Source organism: Gopherus evgoodei, chromosome 23, assembly GCF_007399415.2.
Source record: "Gopherus evgoodei ecotype Sinaloan lineage chromosome 23, rGopEvg1_v1.p, whole genome shotgun sequence".
NCBI lineage: Eukaryota > Metazoa > Chordata > Testudines > Testudinidae > Gopherus > Gopherus evgoodei.
Genome location: NC_044344.1, coordinates 5,398,437 through 5,422,689, shown reverse-complemented (window position 1 = coordinate 5,422,689; position 24,253 = coordinate 5,398,437). Strand labels below are relative to the sequence as shown.

The 24,253-nt window shown below is 54.4% G+C and overlaps 2 protein-coding genes across 7 annotated transcripts; one reads left to right on the top strand and one right to left on the bottom strand.

The window, feature by feature from the left end:
* PNPO (pyridoxamine 5'-phosphate oxidase) lies at positions 1 to 24,140 on the bottom strand. Of its 6 annotated transcripts, XR_003997555.1 has the most exons (9): positions 24,005 to 24,140; positions 20,961 to 21,085; positions 20,338 to 20,437; positions 19,628 to 19,681; positions 18,443 to 18,571; positions 18,145 to 18,215; positions 11,913 to 12,063; positions 5,756 to 5,901; positions 1 to 1,519 (listed from the first exon to the last, which is right to left on the bottom strand). XR_003997555.1 is itself a non-coding variant. In XM_030541217.1 (7 exons), the coding sequence occupies exons 1-7, from the start codon at positions 24,134 to 24,136 to the stop codon at positions 12,018 to 12,020; spliced, it is 657 nt and encodes a 218-aa protein (XP_030397077.1). In that variant the 5' UTR covers positions 24,137 to 24,140; the 3' UTR covers positions 11,400 to 12,017. The 6 variants fall into 6 exon arrangements, 2 of the variants coding, with proteins under 2 accessions (XP_030397077.1, XP_030397076.1); XR_003997556.1 differs by lacking the exon at positions 5,756 to 5,901; XR_003997558.1 differs by lacking the exons at positions 1 to 1,519; positions 5,756 to 5,901 and adding an exon at positions 9,135 to 10,361.
* PRR15L (proline rich 15 like) lies at positions 1,597 to 8,665 on the top strand. The gene is made up of 2 exons (XM_030541218.1): positions 1,597 to 2,921; positions 8,207 to 8,665. The coding sequence occupies exon 2, from the start codon at positions 8,244 to 8,246 to the stop codon at positions 8,553 to 8,555; it is 312 nt and encodes a 103-aa protein (XP_030397078.1). The 5' UTR covers positions 1,597 to 2,921; positions 8,207 to 8,243; the 3' UTR covers positions 8,556 to 8,665.
* Positions 24,141 to 24,253: the final 113 nt, after the last annotated feature.

The following is a 24,253-nucleotide window of genomic DNA, read 5'->3' as shown; positions in this document are numbered from 1 at the left end:
CTGCACCCCCAGGCATCAGGAGCAGCATCCATTGCCTCCGGCTAAGGAATCGCCTGAGATTCCTTGGCTGAACTCCACTTGCTTCCTGGAAACACAAAGGATCCCAGCAAAGATTTACCAGGAACAGATCAGCCTCATCGTGAACCAGGGAGTCCTGGCAAACCCACCCTCCGTGACTTCAGCTGTGCCAAAGAGGAGTGCGGTCTGGTTGAGCAACCCAAAGGCCACACCCGCCCTACCCTGGTCGGACTGGCTCCGCCATCTTGGTTCCTTTGTTTATTCCCTGGATGTGAACGTTTCCTGGCTTGCTCTGGTTCCAGCCTCATCTGTTCCAGAGCCCCAGACGCAGGACTCTGTCTTCCTTGTCCACTCCTGCCCCATTGGGGAAGGGTTAGAAGGCAGCACTCAGAGAAGCCTTCAAAGGTCATCAGAGAATCAGTATAACCCTAGGGGAGCCTGCCCTTCCATCCTGTGCAAAACTTGGGAAACAGAGCCACGAATAGCTAGAGCAAGACTCCTGGATTCCCGTTACGGTTCTGCCACTGATTCGCTGCGTGATCTCAGGCAGTCCAGGTCCCTGCTCTATGCCTCAGTTTCCCCTTCTGCAAAACAGGGAGAATGGTAAGTCCCTGTCTCCTGGGGAGTAGCGAGGCCTAATTCATTCACGGCTTTAAGCTCCTCATATGGGTAGCACTAGAGACAGGCAAAGCACTATCATCCCCGGGCCTTCTCAGTGCATGCACAGCTAGGCACAAACTCCTTCTAGCTAGAGTATTAGGGGCTAAAGGCTGTGCCAAGCGCTATGGGAAAGGCCATTTTCCTTGGATTTACACGCAGGTCTCAGATTGAGGCCACAGAGGTGAAATGACTGGCCAAGTCACCTCAGGAAGTCAGGGGCAGAGAACCCCGGAGTCCTGACTTCCCGTTCGCCACTCAAACCACTGCCCTGCCCTGCCTCTTGTATGCATCATAACCTGAGCCGTAGCCTCCAGGAGCTGTAGAGTGAGCAAAGAGAACGGCTGACCTATAAAATGGCCCAACAGAAACGCTATTTTATGCAACATACAGTTAACCTACTGAACCGGCTGCCGCAGGATAGATGGCTGGGTAGATAGGCGGGATGTTAATGAGTCAAATGGTGGAGCATGCTTCAAAAGAGCATCGGACGTCCAGACGGATAAGAATCATATCTGCAGGGAAAGCAGCTAGGATAAAAATAAGCAGATCCACCAGTCTTCAGTTACAGGTGTTTGCCAGATGGGGGTCAGGAAGATGCTTCTCTCTCTGGGATAGTGTAGAACAGCTGGGACTGCACCATCAGAGAACTGGCCAGCAGAGAAGATCAGCCTGGATAGACCACTAATCAGAGCTGCAGCAGCAGTTCCTATGTCACCGGATCTGTGAATAGAAGGGGCAGCTGGCTTGGGAGTCAGGTCTGGGATTCCTTCCTGGTTCCACCACCGACTCACTGTGTGGTCTTGGGCGAATCGCTTCTCTCTCCGTGCCTCGGTTTTCCCATCTGTAAAATGGGGATACAGGATCTTGGCCCACCTCTGGAGAGTGCTTAGAGATCTACGGCTGGATATAGCTAAGCATTAATATTGTTAAAATTATAGCTAGTGCCAAGCAGCTAAGAACGAACGAGAGCTCAGCTCTGGGGTCTGAAATCCTGCCAGGCAGGGCCGCTTATCTTGGAAGTAAACTAACCAGGCCTCATGCCCGCCAGAGCTGATCCAAGAGCTGGTTCCATCCACCTGCGGGGGAGGAAGCGGTGATATTCATGGCAGCTTTGGACTCACTTTCACTCCTTCCCTGGAGCTGCCCGGAAGGATCGTTTGTACGAAAAGCAGAAGCCGAGCTTTGGGTGAAGGGGAACAGGTCGGTTCAGCAGAGTTTAAGGACCACGTTCTGCCGTCAGCTAAAGCCAGGTAACCCCACTGCAGACAAGGGAAGTATGGGGCAGCGGGGGCAGCTGTGGGCAGCATATGGCCCTTCAGAAAGATACAATTTCTGCTTGCAGGAGCATCCTGTGTTAGCCTGTTCCTAACCCATAACGCAGCAGATTGCAACGGGGCCCTGCTGCCTCTGGGGCCATGACAGTAGGATTTTTAGGGGGTTGATTCCCTTGATTCCACACGCCTCCTCTCTGGCCATTACTCTGATGTCGTCCCCACTGAGATGGACCACAGCAGCCGAGCAAGGTGGGAAAGAGGAGAGTGATGAGGCCCAAGCCTTGGGCCTGGTGTGGGCGGGTGCCAAGACGGGGGCAGGCTGCAGAGGAAAGCGAAGATGGAGGAAGGACCGAGGCCGAGATGCACAGAAAGAGGAACCGGTCTGGCAACCAGCTGAGCCAGTCTAGTTTCGACTAATTCTTCAGAAGGAAAGAATAGTGAAAATACAATATCCTGCTAGGCAAACGGCACCAGCCGCTTTAACCCTTTGCTGCCCAAGCATCAGGGTGTCAGGCCACCTAGAGACCCTCCCCGTGGGAGCCCTACTCTGGAGAAGCCACTGCCCCTTCCTTTCCCCATGCCCCAGGTGAGAGCAACCTGAGCGGCCTGTAGGAAGCCAGTGGCAGCAGCTGCCCAGATCGGGTTTCCCCTGTCATGAATATTCAGAGCTTCCCCTGGCCCAGCCTCTGCTCCTGTTTACTTAGGCAGGAGTGGCTGGATCTCGGATTAACCTTGACACAGAGCGAAAGGGAGCAACAGGTATAATAGCAGCACCCCTGCACCTGCCTCCGCAGGCGCCTGAGATGTGACAGCCGCTGCCCCCACCCTCTCCCGGTGCAGCTCAGCCTGCCAGCCCCTCAGCTGGCAATAGCGCCCTGGAGCTATCCCGGCCCTCAGTCCCTTTGCTCCTGCCCCTGAGTGCTCCCCTGGGGAGCAGAACGCACCCAGCAAGGGACTGAATCAGAGCAGGTACGTTGGCCTGGGTGTTTTGGGGGATGAGTGGGGGGCAGGAGAGGGAAACCTGAGCCCAGCCGTCGTGCCCCCGCGCCTCCATGAATGTTTCATTGAGCAGCACTGCCGAGGACAGGCCAGCCTGGTGCAGGATCGGGTCTGAAGCCAGCTTCAGGAGGTGGGAAGTTTGGCAGCTCTTTGTAACCGGCCAGGCTTGACCGTGATCCAGGGGCGATCTGGGCAGCTTGTGGGGTCAGGAATGGGAGCCGGAGCCTTTGCCCTCAAGCAGGGCCTGTTACCTCCAGCCCAGGCTGGCAGGGACCAAAAGCTGCTCCCGTGTGATTGGGGATCCATGGGAATGGGGGGGGGGTATAAGGGGCATTCGTTTGGATCTCATGGTGCCATCTCAGCAGGGAGGCCCAGGAGTCAATGGGCCAGGGAGACTCAACTCCTCTGAGCCCTGGAGATGGAGGCACATGCAGAGGGGGTGTTTTGGGGGGATGGGTACCTTGCCTTTCCCCTGGCTAGCCCGGATCGGTGGCTATCAAGGGCCATCAACCCTGCACCTTTCACGGGATGCTTTTTTGGTCACGGTTCAGCCTTTCCAGGTGAAACAGGCAGCTGGTGCCTAACAACCCACTAGCCCAATTCAGCCCTGACTAGAACTGCTGAAGCATCTCTGGGGCCTCTCCGGGACAGAACTAATGGCAGCAGCGCCAACGGAGGGGGGATATAGCGTTTGTTCCAAGCCAAATGGGCTTTTATCTTAACCCTTGGCATGCTGGTAGCCAAACGAATGTTAAGGGGCGATGGGAGGGGGGTGTAGAGATACTGGCCATTTGCAGCCTCTGCAGGGTTATACTAGCCCCCCTCCCCTTGCCGAGGCTGCCCCCGTCACATGCAAACGCCGGCTACAGATGGCAAGGGGCTCCCCCACTCCCAGTGGGTCACTGACATGTGAAAGCGACTGCATGCAGGATGTCCCGCGGCAGCTCCTTCCATAGGAATCTCCTGCATGGCGCAGGGCTGTATAGGTTTTGGGGTGGCCAGTAGGAATTTAGGAGGGTTGTTTAGTGGGTAGGTAACAGCAGGAGAGGAGTCTCATCTCACAGGGCTCCAGGAAGCAGGGAAGAAGGGTCGTGGAGAAGGGTCTCTCATGCCATCTGCAGAGGAAATGGGCCACTCAGGGCACTGAGATAATGAATATGGCGGGAGGGGTAATTGAGGGGATCCAGAGGGCAGAGATCTCAGACACTGAAAACTTTCCTCACCAGGCATGAGGGACTGGCACCTCCCACTCCCCATATACCTGTGCCTGGGCTCTGTTATTCTGTCTGAGCTATAAATGTTTAACTTGCTGAAATATCTGATGGACCTGGCCCAAGGTTACTGCTACTTCTCACGGGATGTGCCCTCGCTACCCCCCACCCCAGAAGCCTGCCTGTGCTGAAATCATCCCCCCCACCCCCCAGCTGAACCCCACCACTCGGTCACAGGGCTGGAGAGGGGAAATGCACCCCCTAAGGCTAACAGCACCTGTGGGAGGCTCGGGCCTGTCTCAGGCATGCTGTGCTCAGGGCTCAGGAGGCAAGAGGACAGCTGAGCCGGGAAGCCCAGGGAATTCCTAGCCAACCGAGCTGGCCACATCCTCTGGCAACCTCACTGTGTCCTCTCCCCTCCCTCACTACAGGAGGTCACTGCATGTGACTGTGGTTCCATTTCCCCAGAGAGACCCACTGGATTTCAGGGCCAGGGTGACTTTGACTGGGCTTTTGCTGCTGGCTCATTTTTCACATGGGAATTTTCCCTGCACGTTTATGCTGCTTGTGCGTGCAGGCGTGTGTGTGTGTACGTGTGTGTGTGTACGTGTCCTCCTGTGACTGTGCCGGCCGCTGTTTGCACGTACCCAGGGATCTCGGGGTATGTGTGGCTCTGATTGCAGGTGGATGTACAGCCATGCGACGGATGCATGCACTGGATTGTCAGCAGGTGCATATATGTCCGCACAAGAGTGTCTGTGCAGACATGTGCCATACAGGTGCTCAGACAGACAAACAAATGGCACTGTGCGTGGTAAGGGCTCAGCACGCAGTGAGAGGGTGCACAGCAGCTCTGAACGGGATGTTCTCGAGGCAGCAACTCGCCTAGAGCGGGATGGCAACAGAGCACTCCCCCTTGCTCTCCGGCTTGCAGCTGAGGGTGTGAAAGGGTGCAAGCCGCAAAGGAGCCTAGGAGGAAGCGATCGGGCTCCGTGCTGGGAAAGGGACCATGCTATGGTGGGGGAATGTCCTTGAACCTATCCCGGGTTCCATCCTCATCCTGAGGCAGGGGACCCGAATCTGACATTTATCCTCAGCACCCCTCCCCCCCCCCACCACACACCTCGCCCTTCTCCCAGCCCTCCGCTCCCAAATGGTGACATAACTCCACCGGCTGTCCGGCATTCACTCTGGAATCAGAGGTGCCCCCGCAGAGCCAGGTGCCTGAAGGGCAAAACACCCCGTCTAACACCCTATCCATCATTCACACGGCTTCCAACAGTAGGATTAACCCTTTGGGGACTAGGCCCAAGTTTCTATCGGTTACATAAAGACAAATCCAGGTGAGATGTGCCAAAGTCAACAGAACGGCTGTGGCTCTCCAGTGGGGTGACTCTGACCCACAGCCCCTAAAACCAAGCTGCCTCTAGCGGCGGGTGCTGTTCTGCAGGGCAGTGGCAAACGGACTCAGTGATCAAACAGGCCTTTTCCACAGCTAATGACCCCAGTGCTGCACCCCTTCCTTGGCAGTCAGGCTGCTACGGACTGATCAGGGGAGACTGGTACTCCATGGAGTGGGCCTGTTTTTTTTACCCTTCCCTGGCTGCACAAATGGACAGACCGACCCAGGGGAGGCTGCCCAGCTGCGCCCATGTGAGGTTTTTCTGACTCACTCCAGTATATTGCTGAATGTCTTCAAGAGCTCTGCTGTATCTCTAGGTCAGGCAGTGCTGATGCGCCTGTGAACAGGACACCCCATGAGGGACTGACCTCCCCACCACCACCACCACCTCCCTTCCCCCTCCCGACTGCCACCCTGGCTACAGAGCGATTGAATGTTTCTGTACAAACAGCTGGAGGGAGCGATCAAAGGGTGAGATACGCCTTCAGCAAACACCCAGATGGGATCATGCCGGAGGCTGTTGCCGTCCAGGAAAGAGGCAGGGTGGAAACCAAGGACTTGCAACTGTAGGGACTAGTGCGGTGATTCTCAGATTATTGTATGGGTGACCCCTTTCACATACCAAGCCTCTGAGTGCGACCCACCCCCTTATAAATGAAAAACACCTTTTTATATATTTAACACCATTATAAATGCTGGAGGCAAAGCAGGGTTGGGGTGGAGGTTGACAGCTCGCGACCCCCTATGAAATGACCTCATGACCCCCAGAGGGGTCCCAACCCCCAGTTTGAGAACCCCTGGCCTTGTGGCTTAGAGCAGGAGCAAGGGGAGGGATAACTCAGTGGTAGAGCATTAGCTTGCTAAACCCAGGGTTGTGAGTTCAGCCCTTGAGGGGGCCACTTAGGGATCTGAGGCAAAACCAGTACTAGGCCCAGTTAGTGAAGGCAGGGGACTGGACTTGATGCCCTTTCAAGGTCCCTTCCAGCTCCGTGAGCTAGGTATATCTCCACATATACTGAATGGACCTGACTGAGGCATCAGGAACACTGGATTCTATCTCTGGATCTACCCTTGGGGCAAGTCACTTTGCTGTGACTCAATTTCCCCAACCGTAAAATGGGGGTGAACAGGAAATGGCTCAGCTTTACTCTGGCCAAATTTCCAAAGGCCCCATGCAAGTTTTGCTTCAGGATTATGTCTTTCATATGGACAAAATGCCTACGGGCCCCAGAGATGGCCCCATTCAATAGAGCCAAGTATCAGAGGGGTATCCATGTTAGTCTGTATCGACAAAAACAACAAGGTGTCCAGATCTGAAGAAGTGGGTTTTTTACCCATGAAAGCTTATGCCCAAATAAATCTGCTAGTCTTTAAGGTGCCACCGGACTCCTCGTTGTTCCAGTTCAACAGAATTATTCAACTGGATTTTCTGATCATCGGGAGCACGCTTAGGCAGGGTAAGACAGGATAAGAGCTGGGCCATGGCTCCACAGCATTTTCTGTCAAATTAAGCCAGGATGCAACAATGGGGAGTAGCAAAGAATCACCCAGGGGAGAGAGGGGGAGAAAAATAGCAATGAGAACACGGACTGACGTGGGCAAAGATAAATGGGTTTGAGGTGGCTCTTTGATACATTAGTGGCTATAGGTCCCAGGCAAGATCAGGGCTCCATTTTGCCAGGCATTGTGCAAACACATCGCAAGAGAGTCCCTGCTCTGATATTTAAGTAGACCAGACAAGCAACAGAGAGGAACCAGAGGCACAGACAGGGGTAGAATCATAGAATATCAGGGTTGGAAGGGACCTCAGGAGGTCATCTAGTCCAACTCCCTGCTCAGGCAGTGACATGGCCCAATGTCCCACCACAGATCAGCGGCTCAGCTGGGAGTAGGAACCCTCCCCAGGCCTCTCGCCTCCAAAACTAGCACCCTAGCATTTTGCAAATGAATAGCTCCCGCTGCGGGCGCCAAAGGCTTGCTGTGCCAGGCTGCGTTGTCACGTTGCAGTGAGTCAAGGCTGCAAACACAGCGCCACAAAGCGACAGCTGCGGGGGCCACTGCTCCTTTGACTTTGGGCTCATCAAGGGCCTTGCCGAGACTTAACTGAGTTTTGAGCCGTGAGTTTCCCTCACAGCAACCACTGCAGCAGCTTCTTCAGAAACAACTGCACGGGGGATGCCACATGCCAAACCCAGGTTCCGTTCCTGCTCCTCCTCTGTTGTCGGCAGCCTTGGTCCTTGGGGTGGAGGGGAAAGGAATGGCCCTCTCCCTGGGGGGCAAGGGGCCCTGAAGGGAATCCCAGCCAGCAGGGGGATGGTCACGCTGACCAATGCCCATGAAAGAGGACGGGCAAAAGTGGAGACAAAGCAGGTGGGGAAGAATGGGGGTGAATAATGGAATGTACTGACTTATGTGGGCAAGCAATGCTGCCCTCTGATGATCAGCCCACAGGGCAGAAAAGGGACCTGTCCTTACTCTGCCATCTGAAGGAGCTCTGCCTTAGCAGTTGTGGTTTTGGAGCTGAAGATCCAGGGTTCCCATCTCCATTCCAAGGGAGGGCGTGGTGTAAAACTGATCCGATTGTCCAGGCAAACAGCAAACCCTAGGAAAAGGGTCTACTAACCTATCTGTCTTCTCTCTAGAGACACGCTCCTCTGCCACCAGCAAGGAGAAACCACCATGGCAGAGACCAACAGCTGGTGGAAGCTCACCTTCCTGCGGAAGAAGAAATCCACCCCCAAGGTCCTGTACGAGAGCCCAGACATCTATGCCAACGAGAACCACCAGGAGGCCACGTGGACAGAGGCAGGGAGCAATGGTGGCGCCGAGAGTGAATTCAACACCCGGCTGGAGAAGATCGTGGATAAGAACACAAAAGGCAAACACGTCAAAGTCTCCCACTCTGGGCGCTTCAAGGAGAAGAAGAAAGTGCGAGCCACGCTGGCTGAAAACCCCAACCTCTTTGCTGATGGCGAGCGGGAGGAGAAGTGAGGCAGGGGAAAGTGGGCATTGGGGGGAAAGCGCTGCAGGGTGGAACCAATGCCCTGAAATCATCGCGCATGGACCCGTCCCGACTCAGAGCCAGCCTAGATGTCAGTTCTGTTCTCTCCGCAAATGAAGTAACGAGGGGGCAGGGGCCACCCCGCTGTAGATTTCAAAGACTTTCGGTCCTGACATGCACTCGCGAAGGAGAGAGGACTCGATAGTTTTTATTTAAATACAAATCATCCTATTTAAAATAAATGCCACTGGGGGATCATCACGAGCTGGAGGTGTCCAAGCCTTGGAGGTGGGGAGGAGTCAAACACAGAGCAGCTCAGAGGCCTCCCGCAAACACCCTCGGCTCAGCAGTGTCCAAGGGCCTGTGGCTAGAGGCAGCGCTCCACACAGGGGGCATGGGATGGGAGGAGCCAGTTCATTCTCATCCATCCTGTTGTTCTACCACTGCACCTAGAAGATGCCTGAGAAGGGGTAAGAACTTCATCTGGCTCAGCTGTGGGGGATTGCCCAGCAACTCGCCTCCGCTCTGTCCGCACCCACCAACACAGGAAAGATAAACATAAGCTTGGCTGGGAGACAGGGTTGCACCTTTTAATACCACAGAGATTATTCCCTGACCTGGGAAAGAGAACTACTTGGCCACAGGCAGTCACCAGCTGAACTGCACCACTAAAGGCTACAGGACCCGTGATCTTCATGTCTTGGAGAGCAGCACTCAGCCAGTTGAGCTAAAGGAGAACCACCCTTAGCTGTAGCAACAGCCTCTCTTGGCCTCCAGCTACTACAGAGCAACACTTGAGTAGATCTGATCTTCCATCCAGCGGGAGGGTGCTGGGGTAAGAGAACTAAAGATTCCACTGATAGGAGAAACTGCTGCCAGTTGGGTAGGGGGTCTGGGGGCTTTGGAACGGGGTTACGGCCCGGAGACCTCATTTTCTTAGACTTACTGCTGAGCACTGGTTGATGTAGAAACCAGCTGGAGTCTGCTAGAGACGCTCTAAGAGGAGAGAACAGACTGTCTAGTAGTGATTAGCATGGGAGCATCGGGAATGAGAAAGCCTGGACTATGCCTCAGTTTCCTGCTATGAGCAAGAAGGGGCCAGCTTCTGAGTCAGCTTTCTGACCATAATGGCACTTTTAAGTTTCCTTCTGCAAAGGACACGTACATGCTCCCAGTAACTTAAATTCAAGGTTATTTGTTAACTGCATTCATCTGCCTCTGAGTGGCTACCAGTCACACATGCCTGGCAGCCCAGATGGACTTTAGCAGCAGAGATTCTAATAACTCACTCATCAAGCCATTTTGCACTCATAAAATGCACGTGTTTTGCTGAACTTTGCGCACAGGAGCAGCTGCTGAATTCATGATGTTTCTGGCGGAAGCGCCTGTTGCAATGATGCAGAGTTCTCTCCCCCTTCCCCCCCACCAGGTTACAAAAGGAAAAGTTTGCTGGCCTTTTTAATTTCCAAGAGCCATTGTGCTGCTGCTGCTTTAGAGGCCTTGATCTTCCTGGCTGGCTGGCGCTTTCTTCATGTTCAGAGTCACTAATTCATGGGGTGGGCAGTTAAAAGGTGAACTGTTCCCAGTGCTAGTGAGACTGAGGTTTGGCCACCATACACAAAGTGAAGGCCGGTTGCAGTGGCTTGGGGGTGGGAGGTAAACACCTTGCACCCTTAAGAGACAAAACACACTTGTAGCTCATAGTTAGGGCTCATATCTGGAGCCGGACATTGATTTGTTTTTTGAAGACCCATCTTTTGTAAGTGTTTGTAGATGTTCTTTGTTAATAAACAAACCTGAAAACAAAGGGAGCTCAGTGGTTGACCTGTGAAAACACCCCAGGGCTTGGATCAGATTGAAAATTGTTCTGTCGGAAAGATCGAGGGACCCACACCCTCCACCACTAGACAAGGGGGCAGGTGATACTGGATCTAAATTAAAGGAGATGGTGTCTCCCTGCACCTAGCTGTGGGTGATGAGTCTTCAGGGCCTAACTGGTGCCACTGTTGAGGCTATGGAACGCTACTTTCAGACTCTAGCTCTTGAGGCCGTAGAGGTGAGGCGTGCATGTAGACGTATTGGGGGGAAGTGCTTTAGAAGGAGGGTGCATTCATAGACTCATAGACTTTAGGATCAGAAGGGACCAATATGATCATCTAGTCTGACCGCCTGCACAAAGCAGTCACAGAATCCTACCCATCCACTTCTATAACAAACTCCTAACCTATGTCTGAGTTATTGAAGTCTTCAAATTGTGGTTTGAAGACCTCAAGCTGCAGAGAATCCACCAGCAAGTGACCCATGCCCCACGCTGCAGAGGAAGGCGAAAAACCTCCAGGGCCTCTGCCAATCTGCCCTGGAGGAAAATTCCTTCCCGACCCCAAATATGGCGATCAGCTAAACCCTGAGCATGTGGGCAAGACTCACCAGCCAGCACTCAGGAAAGAATTCTCTGTAGTAACTCAGATCCCATCCTATCCAACATCCCATCACAGACCACTGGGCATACTTACCTGCTGATAATCAAAGATCAGTTCCAAAATTAAGCTATCCCATCATACTATCCCTTCCATAAACTTATCAAGCTTAGTCTTAATTCGTGCAGAGCTCTCCGGTTCCAGTACCGCTTCAGAGGGATGCATTCAGACACACCATTCCAGTGAAAGCCACACTCACGCACATCCATCCCTGGCACTCCCTCTCATGTTACCAGTGCCCCCCACCGCATCTCCTGATGCTAGGAGTCAAACCTGCTGGCCCAGCAGACAGGAGGGCGAGGTGAATCAGGCTGGGCCCTCCTTGCCTGAGCATTGTTATTAGCACAAATAGGGACGTTCAAAAAGATTTTCTGTTTATTAGCAGGGAGTGGCTGAGCCTGAAGCCGAAAGGAAGGAAGTAGTGACCTTCCAGTTATTATAAAGGCCATATTATCCCACCAGCTTTGATTCAGACGCCCGCCTCCAATAATGCGCCACTCCACAAACACACAGCCCCTAGATAACCCAGGGGTATTGTGTTCCCCAGCAGCCTCCACCCTTATAGTTTGTTACCAAAATAAACAGGGGAAGAATTCTGCAGACACACAAGGTGTTCTTTGTCCCAGACAAGTGATCAGTGAGAACCACAGCTCCTTGAACAGGTGGGTGGAGAGGAAGAAGGATGTAACTATTGGCTAAGACCTATGGGGATGGAGAAGGAAAGGCAGTAGGCAGCTGGAGATCTGTTTACACGGCAGCCCATACCACAGCATCTGGGCATTTGCAACCCTATTTTAAAGCAAAATTCAAGCTGCAAGTGGCAGTTTGCTGCCCATCAGTGGCAGCTGTGAATGCTGGGAATTTACTCACCTTTGTAATTGGTCACTGTGAGTAGAAAATCCTGGTCTATTTCCTCTGTCGTCAGATTCACTGTAGCTATCCTAGCTGTCCTCAGCCTGACAGGCCAGCTTACACTCAGCTGCATACAAGGTACAGCGGCTCTAAACCGACAATGGAAAAGCTGCAAGGGAGGGGGAAAAATATTCTCATCACTTAATCTTCTATTAAACAGGATTACATTGCTCATGTTAGAGCACTCTGTAAAGCCTGGGATAGGAAATAATTCAGCAGGAAGCAGCTGAGCTGTCAGCTTAACATGTTTGTACAGAACCTATCGCAACAGAGGCCCAGTCCAAGACTGGGATTACTAAGCACCACTGCCATGTGAACATGGGGAGCAGCAGAGCAAAGCTGTAAGCAGAGACAGGCAGCAGCTGTCTGCTGCCGCTCCTTTAAGATAGGTTCTGTATTTTGGGGGAGTTCCTTGCTCGAGTTCATTCATCGATATGCTACTCTCTGATCTGTCAAGAGCAGAACCTCCTGCTCTTTCCTGCGTCTCTGTCCACAGTTCTGATCTCCACAGCCAACCAGACAATGTCTCATCCCAGTGGCCTGACTCCTGGCACCGGAGTAGGAAACATTTTCATCTCTTTTAAAAGACACTGCTTTGAAGTGTTCTCATTTTAAAATAACCTGCTCTGGGGTAGGCATCTGGCCACCATCTTTAATGTACCTGTTGTCACAAGCCCTGTTCTCCTTTTACAGCTGGGGAACCGGGGCACAAGGGCCTAAGACCCAGATCCTCAGAGGTGTGTCAGCACCTAATTCCCTGCGATTTCAATGGGAGTTAGGTGCCTAAATAACTTAGGATCTAGGCCCAAGTGACTTTCCCCAAGGTCACCCAGGCAGTCTGTAGCAGTGCAAGGAACTGAATGCAAATGCCGTACTGCTCAGGATAGCGGTCTAACCACTGGGTCATTGTAGCGGGGTGCTTCCCCCGCTCCTGCTCTGAAGGGCTTAAAGTAGCCCTGGAGAGGGCTGCAGCTCTAAAAGCTGGGCTGATTGGGGAGGTGGCTGCAGTTGGGCCACTCCCCAGTCAGGACACAGCTGGCCTGTATAAAAAGGTTGGGAGCCAGGTGTGTTCTCTGTATTCAGAGAGAGAAGGGCCTGGCTGTAGGGAGGTTAACCAGGTATCTGGAGTGGAGCAGGGCTGGAGAAAGGCCAAGGGAGCCGCGGAGCTTCGGCCTAGGAAAGTCCCAGGCTGCAGGCCTGGTAAGGCCTATTAGATACTGGGTTGCAGGTGCAGGCAACGGGTAGCCAGAGACAGCAGGTCCAAACCCCTTTGCCTGTGATGAGTGGCTTATACTGCAGTCTGCCCCAGTGAATGGGGGCTAGATGGAGACTGGGCAGTAGCCAAGACTGAGGGGAAGTGGGGATAGTGGGTGGGGGTTCCCCTGGGAGGGGGAGACCCAGAACTGTGGGGGTACTGCCAGGGGGCAGCACCCAATTAAAGGGGCACTGGGGTCCTGGGAGGGACACAGTGGGCCAGCAGTAGCGGATCACCGGCTGGCAGAGGGTGCTCCAGAGAGCTGGTGAGCTAATTCCTGAGGACAACCAGCAGGAGGCACCACAGGGGTGAGTCTACTCGCTTACAGTCATCCTTCCTCTTTCAGAAACGGACATAAGCAGATTCCATTTCCGATCGGGCAATGGAAAAGGCTGGCCAGTGTCTTGCTTAGTATTTAAAACCCAAACATCAGTGACCTAACCCTTTCCCTCTCCAAAGCAGCTTCACAGATGCTCCCTGACTCTCTCACCTGCCCCCCCATCCCCCCAGCCCTTGCAAAGCAGGCAAGCGCTGTTGCAATTTTATGGATGGCTGAACTTCCACCCGCAGAGCTGGGACCGCTCCAAGGGCACAGAGTGAGTCAGCGGCAGAGCTGTGAATAGCACACAAGGATTCTGCCTCCCAGTCACCTGCTCTAGCAGCTTCTGGGCCCTACTCCAAAGGGCCAGAGGAAAACAAACCTGCACCTTAGCAAAGGAGTCTGGGTACCTCCAACCCATGTCCGCCTGTGGACCAGTGGTTACAGCAGGGAACCGTGAGTCAGGAGCTCTGGATTCTAATCCTGGCTCTGGCACAAGAGTGGTGATTACAACGGGGGGTGGAGGTCAGGATTCCATTGTTCTATACCCAGCTCTACCACAGACGTGCAAGTCTTTTCACCTCTTGGTGAAATGGAGCTCACCCGTACGTGAAATGCTGTGAGATCCCCTTGGAAAGGGGGCTATGGAAGGTTTAAAGTACTTATAACCTCAAGCGATGTCAGGCAGATGTTGCCATGGCAACCACTGCAACAGCTGGTAGCAACAGACACTATCTCCCTGTCATTCGCTAGTTTCATTGTGAAACAGCCCAGGAGGGGTAGAGGCAGCTCACAGCTATTTGGCCTGTACTGGAAGCCAGAGCTGTGTTGGATACAACCTCTGCCCTTGGGACTCCCACAGCCCAGTGTGGTGAGACCTGCTCCCTACCGTCTCCCGTGGCAAGCCCTTCTCCCTGGGCACACAGCTAGCCCACAGGCTCTGCAATGCTCCTCTCTGTTTAGTTAGCAGAGGGTGTGGAGAGTGACTCACTCCCAAGCTATTGTTGCTGGATGATTTTCCACCCCTGTTCACACACAGCTGGGATCTCCCCTCCTGCAGAGATCGGGTTTGGGGTCACATTTCCCTGCTGCTCAGAGCCAACCTGTGACCCATCCCAAGCATTTCCCATTACTGCAGTGAGACACCCTCAGAATGTATTCTAGGCTGACAATCCTGCTCCTCCATCTGCATCAGAATTTAGGGGTCCCCCTTCTCCTCAGCTTTCCCTCATCTGCACTGCTCCCCTCAGGCATTCAAAGATCAGCTGCAGCTTCAAACCTTCATTTGAATATGAACCATTAAGCATATGCAAATGTCTGCTGAGAGTGAAACCTGCTTGTGGTACATCTGGTTCCCTGAGCCTCCCAGCAAAACCCTGGGCCAGGCCTGCCACTCCATTACAACCCACTGCACCCCTAAGGGATCCTAGGCAGATGAACCTCCCCCGCTGCAAGACAAGCGAGTTTCAGGCCAGCAGCAGAAGCTGGATTAAAAATACTGCCTGTCTGTCAATGGAGCAGGCAGCATGCACTAGAAGCAGGGGTATTCGCGCACACAGAACGTAAGCAGAAAAGGGAAGCAGCAGGGACAGTTACCCTGTGACTGGTCTGGATGTAGCTATTTTAGCTTACAGGGAGGGAGGTTTTGAAGAGGAGCTGTATTTTGATGAGAGCCACAACTTTTGCAGCTCTCCTCCATGTCTGCAGCTGGGGGGGACTTTAAGCACCTGCTCCAGTGACAGCAGTGAGAGGATACGTAACAAACCCCTCCCTTTGGTTAAAGGTATCCATTCCCTATAGTTCATGACTACCTTGGACAGTGAAAGTTCACTAATTAGTTCAACGCTTCGTTAAAGGGTAGGGGACGTGCAACAGTCCCTGTTAACCTGAGCTAAGATTCCCAAGCACTTCCACCAAAACACATAGTACATGGGGGAATCAGCTCAGCCAGACTGCCACACCTGCAGCTGAAAGAGCAACACCCTGATTAGCTCTGCAGCCAGATGAAGGCTGATGGAGACACTCACGGCAGGACAGCTGCTGCACCTGTTTTCCCCCTGCCCACTATCCCTCCCTGCCACAGGATGCTGCTGCTTACCCCTCGCTGCTCCCAGCACAAGGGGGCAATTGCTATACCAGAGCAGACCTGCTTCTGACAGCAGCCAGGCAAGAAACCCAGACAATTAATTGAAAGACCCTGTGCAGGGGAATGGAAGTTCTGTACTTCACTTGCAGCTCATTGCCATGCAGGAGACAAAGGAACTGCCCCCTTCTGAGCCTTCCTAAAACAATCCCCACAGGGGGAGGGTCTCATTGCTCACAAGTGTTTATAGCAGATAAAAGCAGGACTGGGAGACAGGAGGGCGCTTCCCAGCTGCAGTCCATGGATTTTACCTTTGCTCTTCCGCAGTGATGAGATGGCAAAGGAGGGACGGGGATGGGCCTGGGGCTAAGGGAGGTCACTCCCCCTGCTGCATGGGAATCCTGCCATCACAAGTGAAACAGCCGACAGCCCCTGACCCCGATTGGCTGGGGAGGAAGCAAATGACTAAGGGTACAAACTTGTGCAAGGAGCCAGGAGGGGGCAGAGGTTATCAGGTTGGAGTTTCACTGGGACACAACCCAAGAAAGTGAGAGCAAACCCAGGGAGAAAACACATTGAGGACAAATTTCTGCTCGGAGGCCGGGAGACCAGCTCCCCCTGCTGGGGGGTACAGGCCCCTGGCACCGCCTGCTTGCCAGGGGGAGCGATTGAAAAACAAACCCAGCTCCCGCTGCTGGACAGACAGAAGAATACAAACCAGTCCCTCCCCTGCTTACGCATGTTTTTTTCCCCCTTTAAAAACGGCAACATACAAGTTAATAGTAAACCAAATCCCCTTCCAGCTCCACTTGTCAGCTTGGACTTTATTTGTGAGTTTATACATGTAGGGAGACTTTATACACCAGCACTGATAAAAGCAGCTCCAAACCCAGAGGCACAGCCTTCAGGCTTGAGTCTGGCAGGAGAACATCCTTATACACAGATTATACAGATCACACAGACATTACGAACAACATGATTGCTCCGTCCACATCCAGAATCGGTTACGTTATTGCACTCAAAGCAGCACTGGACAAGATTAAACACCCGATTACAGCTAACGAGCACACAACATGTCTGCTCCCCATGTAACACTGGGGCTTGAGGACTGGCAGGTTAAAACAGGGAGGGCCCTCAGGCAGGAGGCGCTGACAGAGAGGCTGTCCAGGAGAGCCAGCCTGCCTGTGGTTTGGTCTCAGCCACCCCCTTGGCAGGCAGTCCAGATAATCAACAAGAGGTCTGAGGGAATCACTAGCCAACGGCCTCTCTGTGAAATGAGTTTGGTAGGTCTCAGCCTAATTCCCTGTGAAGCAGCATTCACATGACACAGTTGGCACTAACTGCCCCCACAGACACATGCTTCATCGGCAGACTCAGCAGAGGTGCCAAGGATCAGATAAGCTTTGGAGACTGAACTGACCCCAGGCCTAGAGTTGCCTCTTTACGTCAGAACAGACACACCTTGGCAGGGGAAGCTCCCACTGGGATGGATGGAGGGCTTCAGTCTCCAGAGCTGCCAATCTGGCACCTCTGAGCACCCCCAAATATTCCCTGGTTTTGTAAAAGTTAAGATAGTTGCCCTGTGAAGTGCAGGAGCAAGGGGGCCATACCCCATCCTTCGCCGCTCCTGGGTAAGGGGGTGGGGGCAAAAAGGTATTGAAAATATCTCAGGTCCCTGTGTGAAATGATCTCGCTCTTGGCCTTCAAGGGGCAAGCCTCTCATACACCCAGTTCCCCTCTCCCTTGTGCGTCATGAGTCCCGTGGGGGCAGTGGCGTCCCGGAGGTGCCGGAAGACGATGCGGTCATGTAAGCGGTTGGTTTGGCCCTGCCAGAACTCCACAACGTCTGGTTTCAGAATGTATCCCCCCCTGAGGGAAAAACAGATGCTGTTAGAGGCACCCATGCACAGCAGCAGCCTTCATACAAAGCCAAGCGGGACCAGGAAGTTCCCTACGACGAAGCAGATGGAGCTAAGCTTTTACGCAGCACACATCACGACGGCCTGTGGGCACGTAAAAAAGACGTGAAGTGTCTGCACACAACCACGTCAAGCCCAATGATGCCTGCAGCTTTGGGATGAGCTCCACATCTTCTTGCGGGGAACTCAGAAGCAGGCCAATCTCAACCTTAACTGATTCCCAAAGCTTCCTTTAAGTAAATCCAGACTTTGTCAGGAGCTGATACTCAGCTGCATGAAAGCTTTAGGTTCAAGCCCTGCCCCTGGCCTTCAATCTAAATCTATCACTGATGTTGCAGGGCAGCACTTGGTAGAGGGGGAAGCAGCAGCAACATTACGGAGAGGTATCACCCTTTGGAAAGATTAAACCTAAGTGCTGTCTGTCCATCTCTACCAGCCGGGAATCCGAGATCTTCTGGCAGTTTTAAGGAAACCAACATCCCCCTAGTTTCTAATAGCCACAGCTGAGGCACTCGGAGGTGTAGTGGAGGAATGGGAAGGGACACCAAGGGAGAGAGTGGAAGACCAGGCCTAACTTACACAAAAGCAGATTTTACCCACTAAGCACCACTCACCAGTATGCAGGCTTTGGCACAGTGCCCTCCCGGTACAGCTCTTCCAGCTCTGTGTTCTTCTTCCTTAAATACTGCCAGGGAAAGGGAGACAGTCTGAAGGCCTGGGGCTTCCTGCCATGGAGCACGCATGCAAAAAGCAGGCAGAGTATGGCCTGGGGCCCTCACTGCACCCAGTAGGAGATAAGATGCACTGGGACACACAGCGAGGGAACAAGAGTCCCTGGGGAAAGCTCTGAGGAACCCAAGGGGCTGGAATCCAGCACAATCCACCCCACCCTCAAATCCCACTGCGCCTCACCTCCCTGTCGGGAATCACTGTGCTCTGGCGACTCACGACAGCCCCGATCTGGCTGCTTCGGGGCCGGGAGTGGAAGTAGTGCTCCGATTCCTCCTCTGGAAGTCTCTCCACAGAGCCCTCGATACGCACCTGCAACAGCCACAGTGAGATGGGACCTGGCCCCAGGAAGGTGGGCACACTTCCACTAGGGGCCAGAAGGAGACCAAGTTCATTTTGCCAACAAGATTAGGATCCAGGGTGGGGCATCAGGCTATCCTCCCTAGGCGGATTCGCCAAGTCACGTGCTCACTCCGCCCCCTGCTGTTATAACAGGTGATCACCAACCCCGGCATGAGATGGCGATGAGGCCGTTTGAACCACCATCACATCCTGCAGGGTAGAAAGAGCTCTAACTCCTCTCCAGAGCTAAAAGACAGCCACCCCAGGCAGAGTCAATTGGGAAGAAGGTCTAGAGAACCTAGCGAGATCCATTCAGAACTCAATTGGTTTCAGTGCCTCTCCCCACTGTCGATTATTAAAGACTCAGATTTCCTTCTCCCATAAGAAACCTGCCGCTCCCTTCCTTTTTTCTCTGGTCCGTTGCTGAGAAAGTCTCCGACTCTGGTAATTATATTTTGCTGACCTAAATCACCCTGCAGTTTCAAGTCAATAGACTCACTTCTTGGCATTATTCTTCAATTCCCCTTCTAAGAACTATTGTGAAGTGTTGCTGAGGGCTGTTAAATGGCTACCACCTTCCATCCCAGAGGCAGCTGCTTTCAGTGGTGTGTGAGCGTTCTCTGTAAGCAGTTCATAACCTAGAAGCTAGTCCAGCACGGTTCTGGTGCGGTAAGAATACCTCAAGCTGTCAAAGTCGCAGCCCCCAAGCAGCTGAATAAGTTACAGATTCCAGTCACCCGTCCCATCTGGTGTGAAGCAGTTTTTGATCTTTTAAGAAGCTTCCCCAGCCCAAGATGAGCAAACAGAGGGTCTCTGCTCAGTGCTGTGGTCTGCACTTTGAGAGTGAGGGAGACCGGTGTGGCTCTGAAGCAGACTGCATCTGCCATCTCCTTTAGCACTTCGCCCAGACAGGCCTCACCAGGGCATCCCAGCGAAGGAATGTACCTATGATACTGCATGCAGGGTGCCGAGCCTATCCCCACTGCCGCTTCCTCCCCTTCATCGGGATCAGAAGGCATAACTCACCTGGCGATTAAGGGGCTCCCAGTAAAAGACGACTGAGGCTAAAGGATTGGAGTCCTGCAGAGTGGGGAGGCGGGGGGAATAAAAAGCACAAAACAAAGGACTCATCAACTGGGTAATGTTTCACATCCTAAAAGCTAGAGAAATTACCCACCTCTCCTAGCTCAGACTCTGCCCAAGGGTTTGGGACCTGGAGGAATTTAAGAGCACAAGACAGCCTAAGCCAACACAGCCCATGGGGAGGTGCCAACATGCTATGCATCACCTCGATCAAATCAGGATGGGGAATGGAGGGGGACACAAGGAGACATCTCCCTCCCACTCTCTGATTCCCACACCCGGGATCAACATACACCTCAGGGACCAAAGTGCCTTGGGCTGTCTGTGGGCTGCTCTTCTATACCGAAGGAGAGAGGCAGCTGCTGTACACCTGAATTGACGTAAGCCTGGTGCAGACTTTGAGCACCTGCCAAGTCAGCGTCCCGCCCCTCATCTGAGCAAAGTTCGGGTGCCCATACAGACATGGAAAATACAGGCCAGCGGGTAGTTTACCTGCTTGCTGGTCAACATCCTATGTCCCCCGAGATCCTCCCTTCAGGCGTCATGCCCACCCCCGTCAGAGGAGCCAGAGCGTGACCAAAACCAGCCCTGAGTGACATGCCCCACACAAATCCATGAACGATGTGGTCTGTAACCCACAAGGCAGCTCTCACCAGCTCCTTTCCTTTCCGGCTCTCGTGGTTAGTGAAGAATCGAAAGCCATCCTGGCTAAACCCCTTCAGGAGCACCATGCGGGCAGAGGGCCTCCCATCCCTGAGCCAGGGAACAAATGTACCAGTCAGTCAACACAGAAGTGCAACCACATACATACCTACATTCCAGAGACTGCCCTCCCGCCCAGGCAAAGGTGAAGGGAATCTACTCTCTTCTTTCTGGTCATGAATTGAGCATTGCTGAGATCAGGAAGGACGATTCACCACCCTCTCTCACCTTATACCTCATTATAGGAGGATGCACATTACAGGTTTCTTTGCCTTCCTCTACAGCATTTGAGACTGGACCCCGCTGGAGCCAGCATAATGGGCTGGCTGGGTCCCCTGTCTGATGTAACAGGGCAAACGTCCAGTCCCGTTCCAACACATAGCTGTGCCTCTGGATCTGCTCCTTACTATCCATACAAACACACCAGATGCTGTCTGCTCCCCTACTCGCCAGGTTACCCAGCTCAGGATACGCAAGCTGGCAGGGCACCTCACCGCAGGAAAGCAGCAAAGGAAGCCACCCAAAGACGCAGATAGGAGAGATTCTGGGCCAGCAACTCCCTTGCAATGCCCACCTGGTACAGGTGGCCAGGCACATAGCATTGGCTTCACCGATTGAGGGGCACCGCATGGCCTCTTCAAACCACATGGCAAACTGCTTAATTGGGTCAAAGGAGGCAAGATGTTTCTCCTCAAATGCCTGCACAGGACAGAAACAGGGAGAGGGGCAGTAGAATTGAAGTGATACATCCCCCACCCATCAATTATCAGGATCCTTTGCTTCCCCACACATCATCTCAAATCCTGCTAACCCTGTAGCTGCAGGAACCAGCCCACACGACTTCAGCATCACAACTCCTGGTCCACTGAATGGTCTCTGATGATCTCTGATTGCTTAAAGTCACCCAATGAGCCAATGACAGTCAAAACAGAACCTAAAGTCCTGACCCTGCCCTGCTCATCTCCCTGTTCTAGCCACTGGGGAACACTCGCTGGTTTTTTATTTCATTCATTGCTTGTTGATTTATTTTTTTTTTAAGGTCAGCTGAGCTCTGAAGCTGCTGTCTTGTCCCATGTTGAGTAATAGAAAGACTGGTCTTGAAGCTTAAATCATGGGCCTGGGAGTCAGGAGACCTGGATTTTAGTCCCAGCTCTGCATGACCTTATCCTCTTGCTGTCTCTCTGTTCCTCAGTTTCCCCTGTAAATTAAGATTAGTATTTAGGCCCCTCACAGGTGGTTATGGGGATTAATCCACTTGTTTTAACATGCTCAGAGGCTCAGGGTTTGTCTACATGGGAAAGTTTCACCCGGTAAACTGATCAGGGCTTTGAAGCTGTGCTCTGGCTCCGCTCCAGCTCCAGGAAAAAACCTGCAGCTCCACTGCTCCAGAGCTGCTCCGCGGTCCAGCTCCGCTCCAAAGCCCTGATACTGATATAATTATACTGGTGTAGCTTCCCATGTGGACCTATTTATTCTGGAATAAATGGGGGAATTTTTTGGTTTAACTTCAACCCTTCCCAATGGACATAAGCTAACTTCTCAAAAGGCCCTCTCATACCAGAATAAGAGTGTCCACATCAAGGTTATACCAGTACAGCTACAATCTAAATTCACACCTTATCTTATACTGCTATAACTCTCTCATGCAGCCAAGTCCTTAGACTGAACAGTGGGCTATTAAAGCCAGGCACAGCCCTGTGGGTAACATAGAACAGCCAGACTGGGTCATGTCAACGGTCCATCTAGGCCAGTGTCCTGTCTTCCAACAGTGGAAGATGCCAGGTGCTCCAGAGGGAATGAACAGAACAGGTAATTCTCAAGTGATCCATCCCCCGCTGTCCAATCCCAGCTTCTGGCAAACAGAGGTCAGGGACAATCAGAGCATGGGGCTGCGTCCCTAACCGTCTTGGCTAATAGCCACTGATGGACTTGTACTCCAGGAACTCGTGTCATTCTTTGAGCCCCGCTTTACTGCTGGTCTCCGTACTGTCCCCTGATGGATGAGAGCGACAGGTTGGCTGTTAGCAAGGAACCCACCCTGGCCCCCTAGAGATGAACAGGGTCCTAACAGGGCTTTTCTGTGATCCCCACCATGATCCCCCTGACCAGCCTTTGGATAAGAGCAGGGCAGGATCTGGGGGAGTGTCTAGGGGAGGGAGCACCATGCCTGAGGGGGCCACAGGATAAAGACCAGCTCACCTGCCAGGCCCGGCACCTGTGGGAGAAGGGTGAAGTACACCCCACCTTTGGGGGGGGAGGAGGAGCAGAGATTTCTGATCCTTCTCTTTCCTCCTCGCCCCCTTCTCCCATCGGGACCCCCCCCTTCTCAAGTCCCCTCTCCCTCTAGAACGCTCCCACGTGCCCCTCCGCCACCAAGCCCCCCCCGGACCCTCCCTATAGTGCCCCCCACCTGGACTCCTCCCCAGAGACCCTCCCTGTAGCCCCCCCTGGACCCTCCCTGTAGCGCCCCCCCTACCTGGACTCCTCCTCAGGGACCCTCCCTGTAGCCCCCCCGGACCCTCCCTGTAGCGCCCCCCCCACCTGGACTCCTCCCCAGGGACCCTCCCTGTAGCGCCCCCCCTACCTGGACTCCTCCTCAGGGACCCTCCCTGTAGCACCCCCCCTACCTGGACTCCTCCTCAGGGACCCTCCCTGTAGCGACCCCCCTACCTGGACTCCTCCTCAGGGACCCTCCCTGTAGCGACCCCCCTACCTGGACTCCTCCTCAGGGACCCTCCCTGTAGCGCCCCCCCCACCTGGACTCCTCCCCAGGGACCCTCCCTGTAGCGCCCCCCCCACCTGGACTCCTCCCCAGGGACCCTCCTGTAGCGCCCCCCCCCACCTGGACTCCTCCCCAGGGACCCTCCCTGTAGCACCCCCCCCCACCTGGACTCCTCCCCAGGGATCCTCCCTGTAGCCCCCCCCGACCCTCCCTGTAGCCCCCCCCCACCTGGACTCCTCCCCAGGGACCCTCCCTGTAGCCCCCCCGGACCCTCCCTGTAGCGCCCCCCCACCTGGACTCCTCCCCAGGGACCCTCCCTGTAGCGCCCCCCCTACCTGGACTCCTCCTCAGGGACCCTCCCTGTAGCGCCCCCCCTACCTGGACTCCTCCTCAGGGACCCTCCCTGTAGCGACCCCCCTACCTGGACTCCCCCCAGGGACCCTCCCTGTAGCGACCCCCCCACCTGGACTCCTCCCCAGGGATCCTCCCTGTAGCCCCCCCCGACCCTCCCTGTAGCCCCCCCCACCTGGACTCCTCCCCAGAGACCCTCCCTGTAGCCCCCCCCGGACCCTCCCTGTAGCGCCCCCCACCTGGACTCCTCCCCAGGGACCCTCCCTGTAGCCTCCCCCCACCTGGGCTCCTCCCCAGGGACCCTCCCTGTAGCGCCCCCCCTACCTGGACTCCTCCTCAGGGACCCTCCCTGTAGCGACCCCCCTACCTGGACTCCTCCTCAGGGACCCTCCCTGTAGCGCCCCCCACCTGGACTCCTCCTCCCGGGACACCCCTCCCTCCAGCCTCCCCTCCTGGACCCCCCCCCCGCACCCCTCTCCGGACCCCCCCCCGCCGGGACCCCTCCTCCCGGGACACCCCCTCCCACGTGCCCCGCCCCCCCTCACCTCCTCGTCCCCCCGGTAGCTTTTCCTCAGCGGCCCCAGGTCCATGGCTGCAGCCGGCGCCAGCACCCGCCGAGGGGGACGGGAGCCGAGCCAGGCCCAAACGCGCAGCCCCCTCCGCGCCGCGTAACCCATCACAGCCCCGCCCCCACCGCGCGCGCGCGCAAAGACCCCGCCCCTTCAGGGGGCAGGACGTCCCGCACGCCGGGGCGGGGCTATTTCAGCTCCCGCCCCTGTCCCAGCAGCCAATAG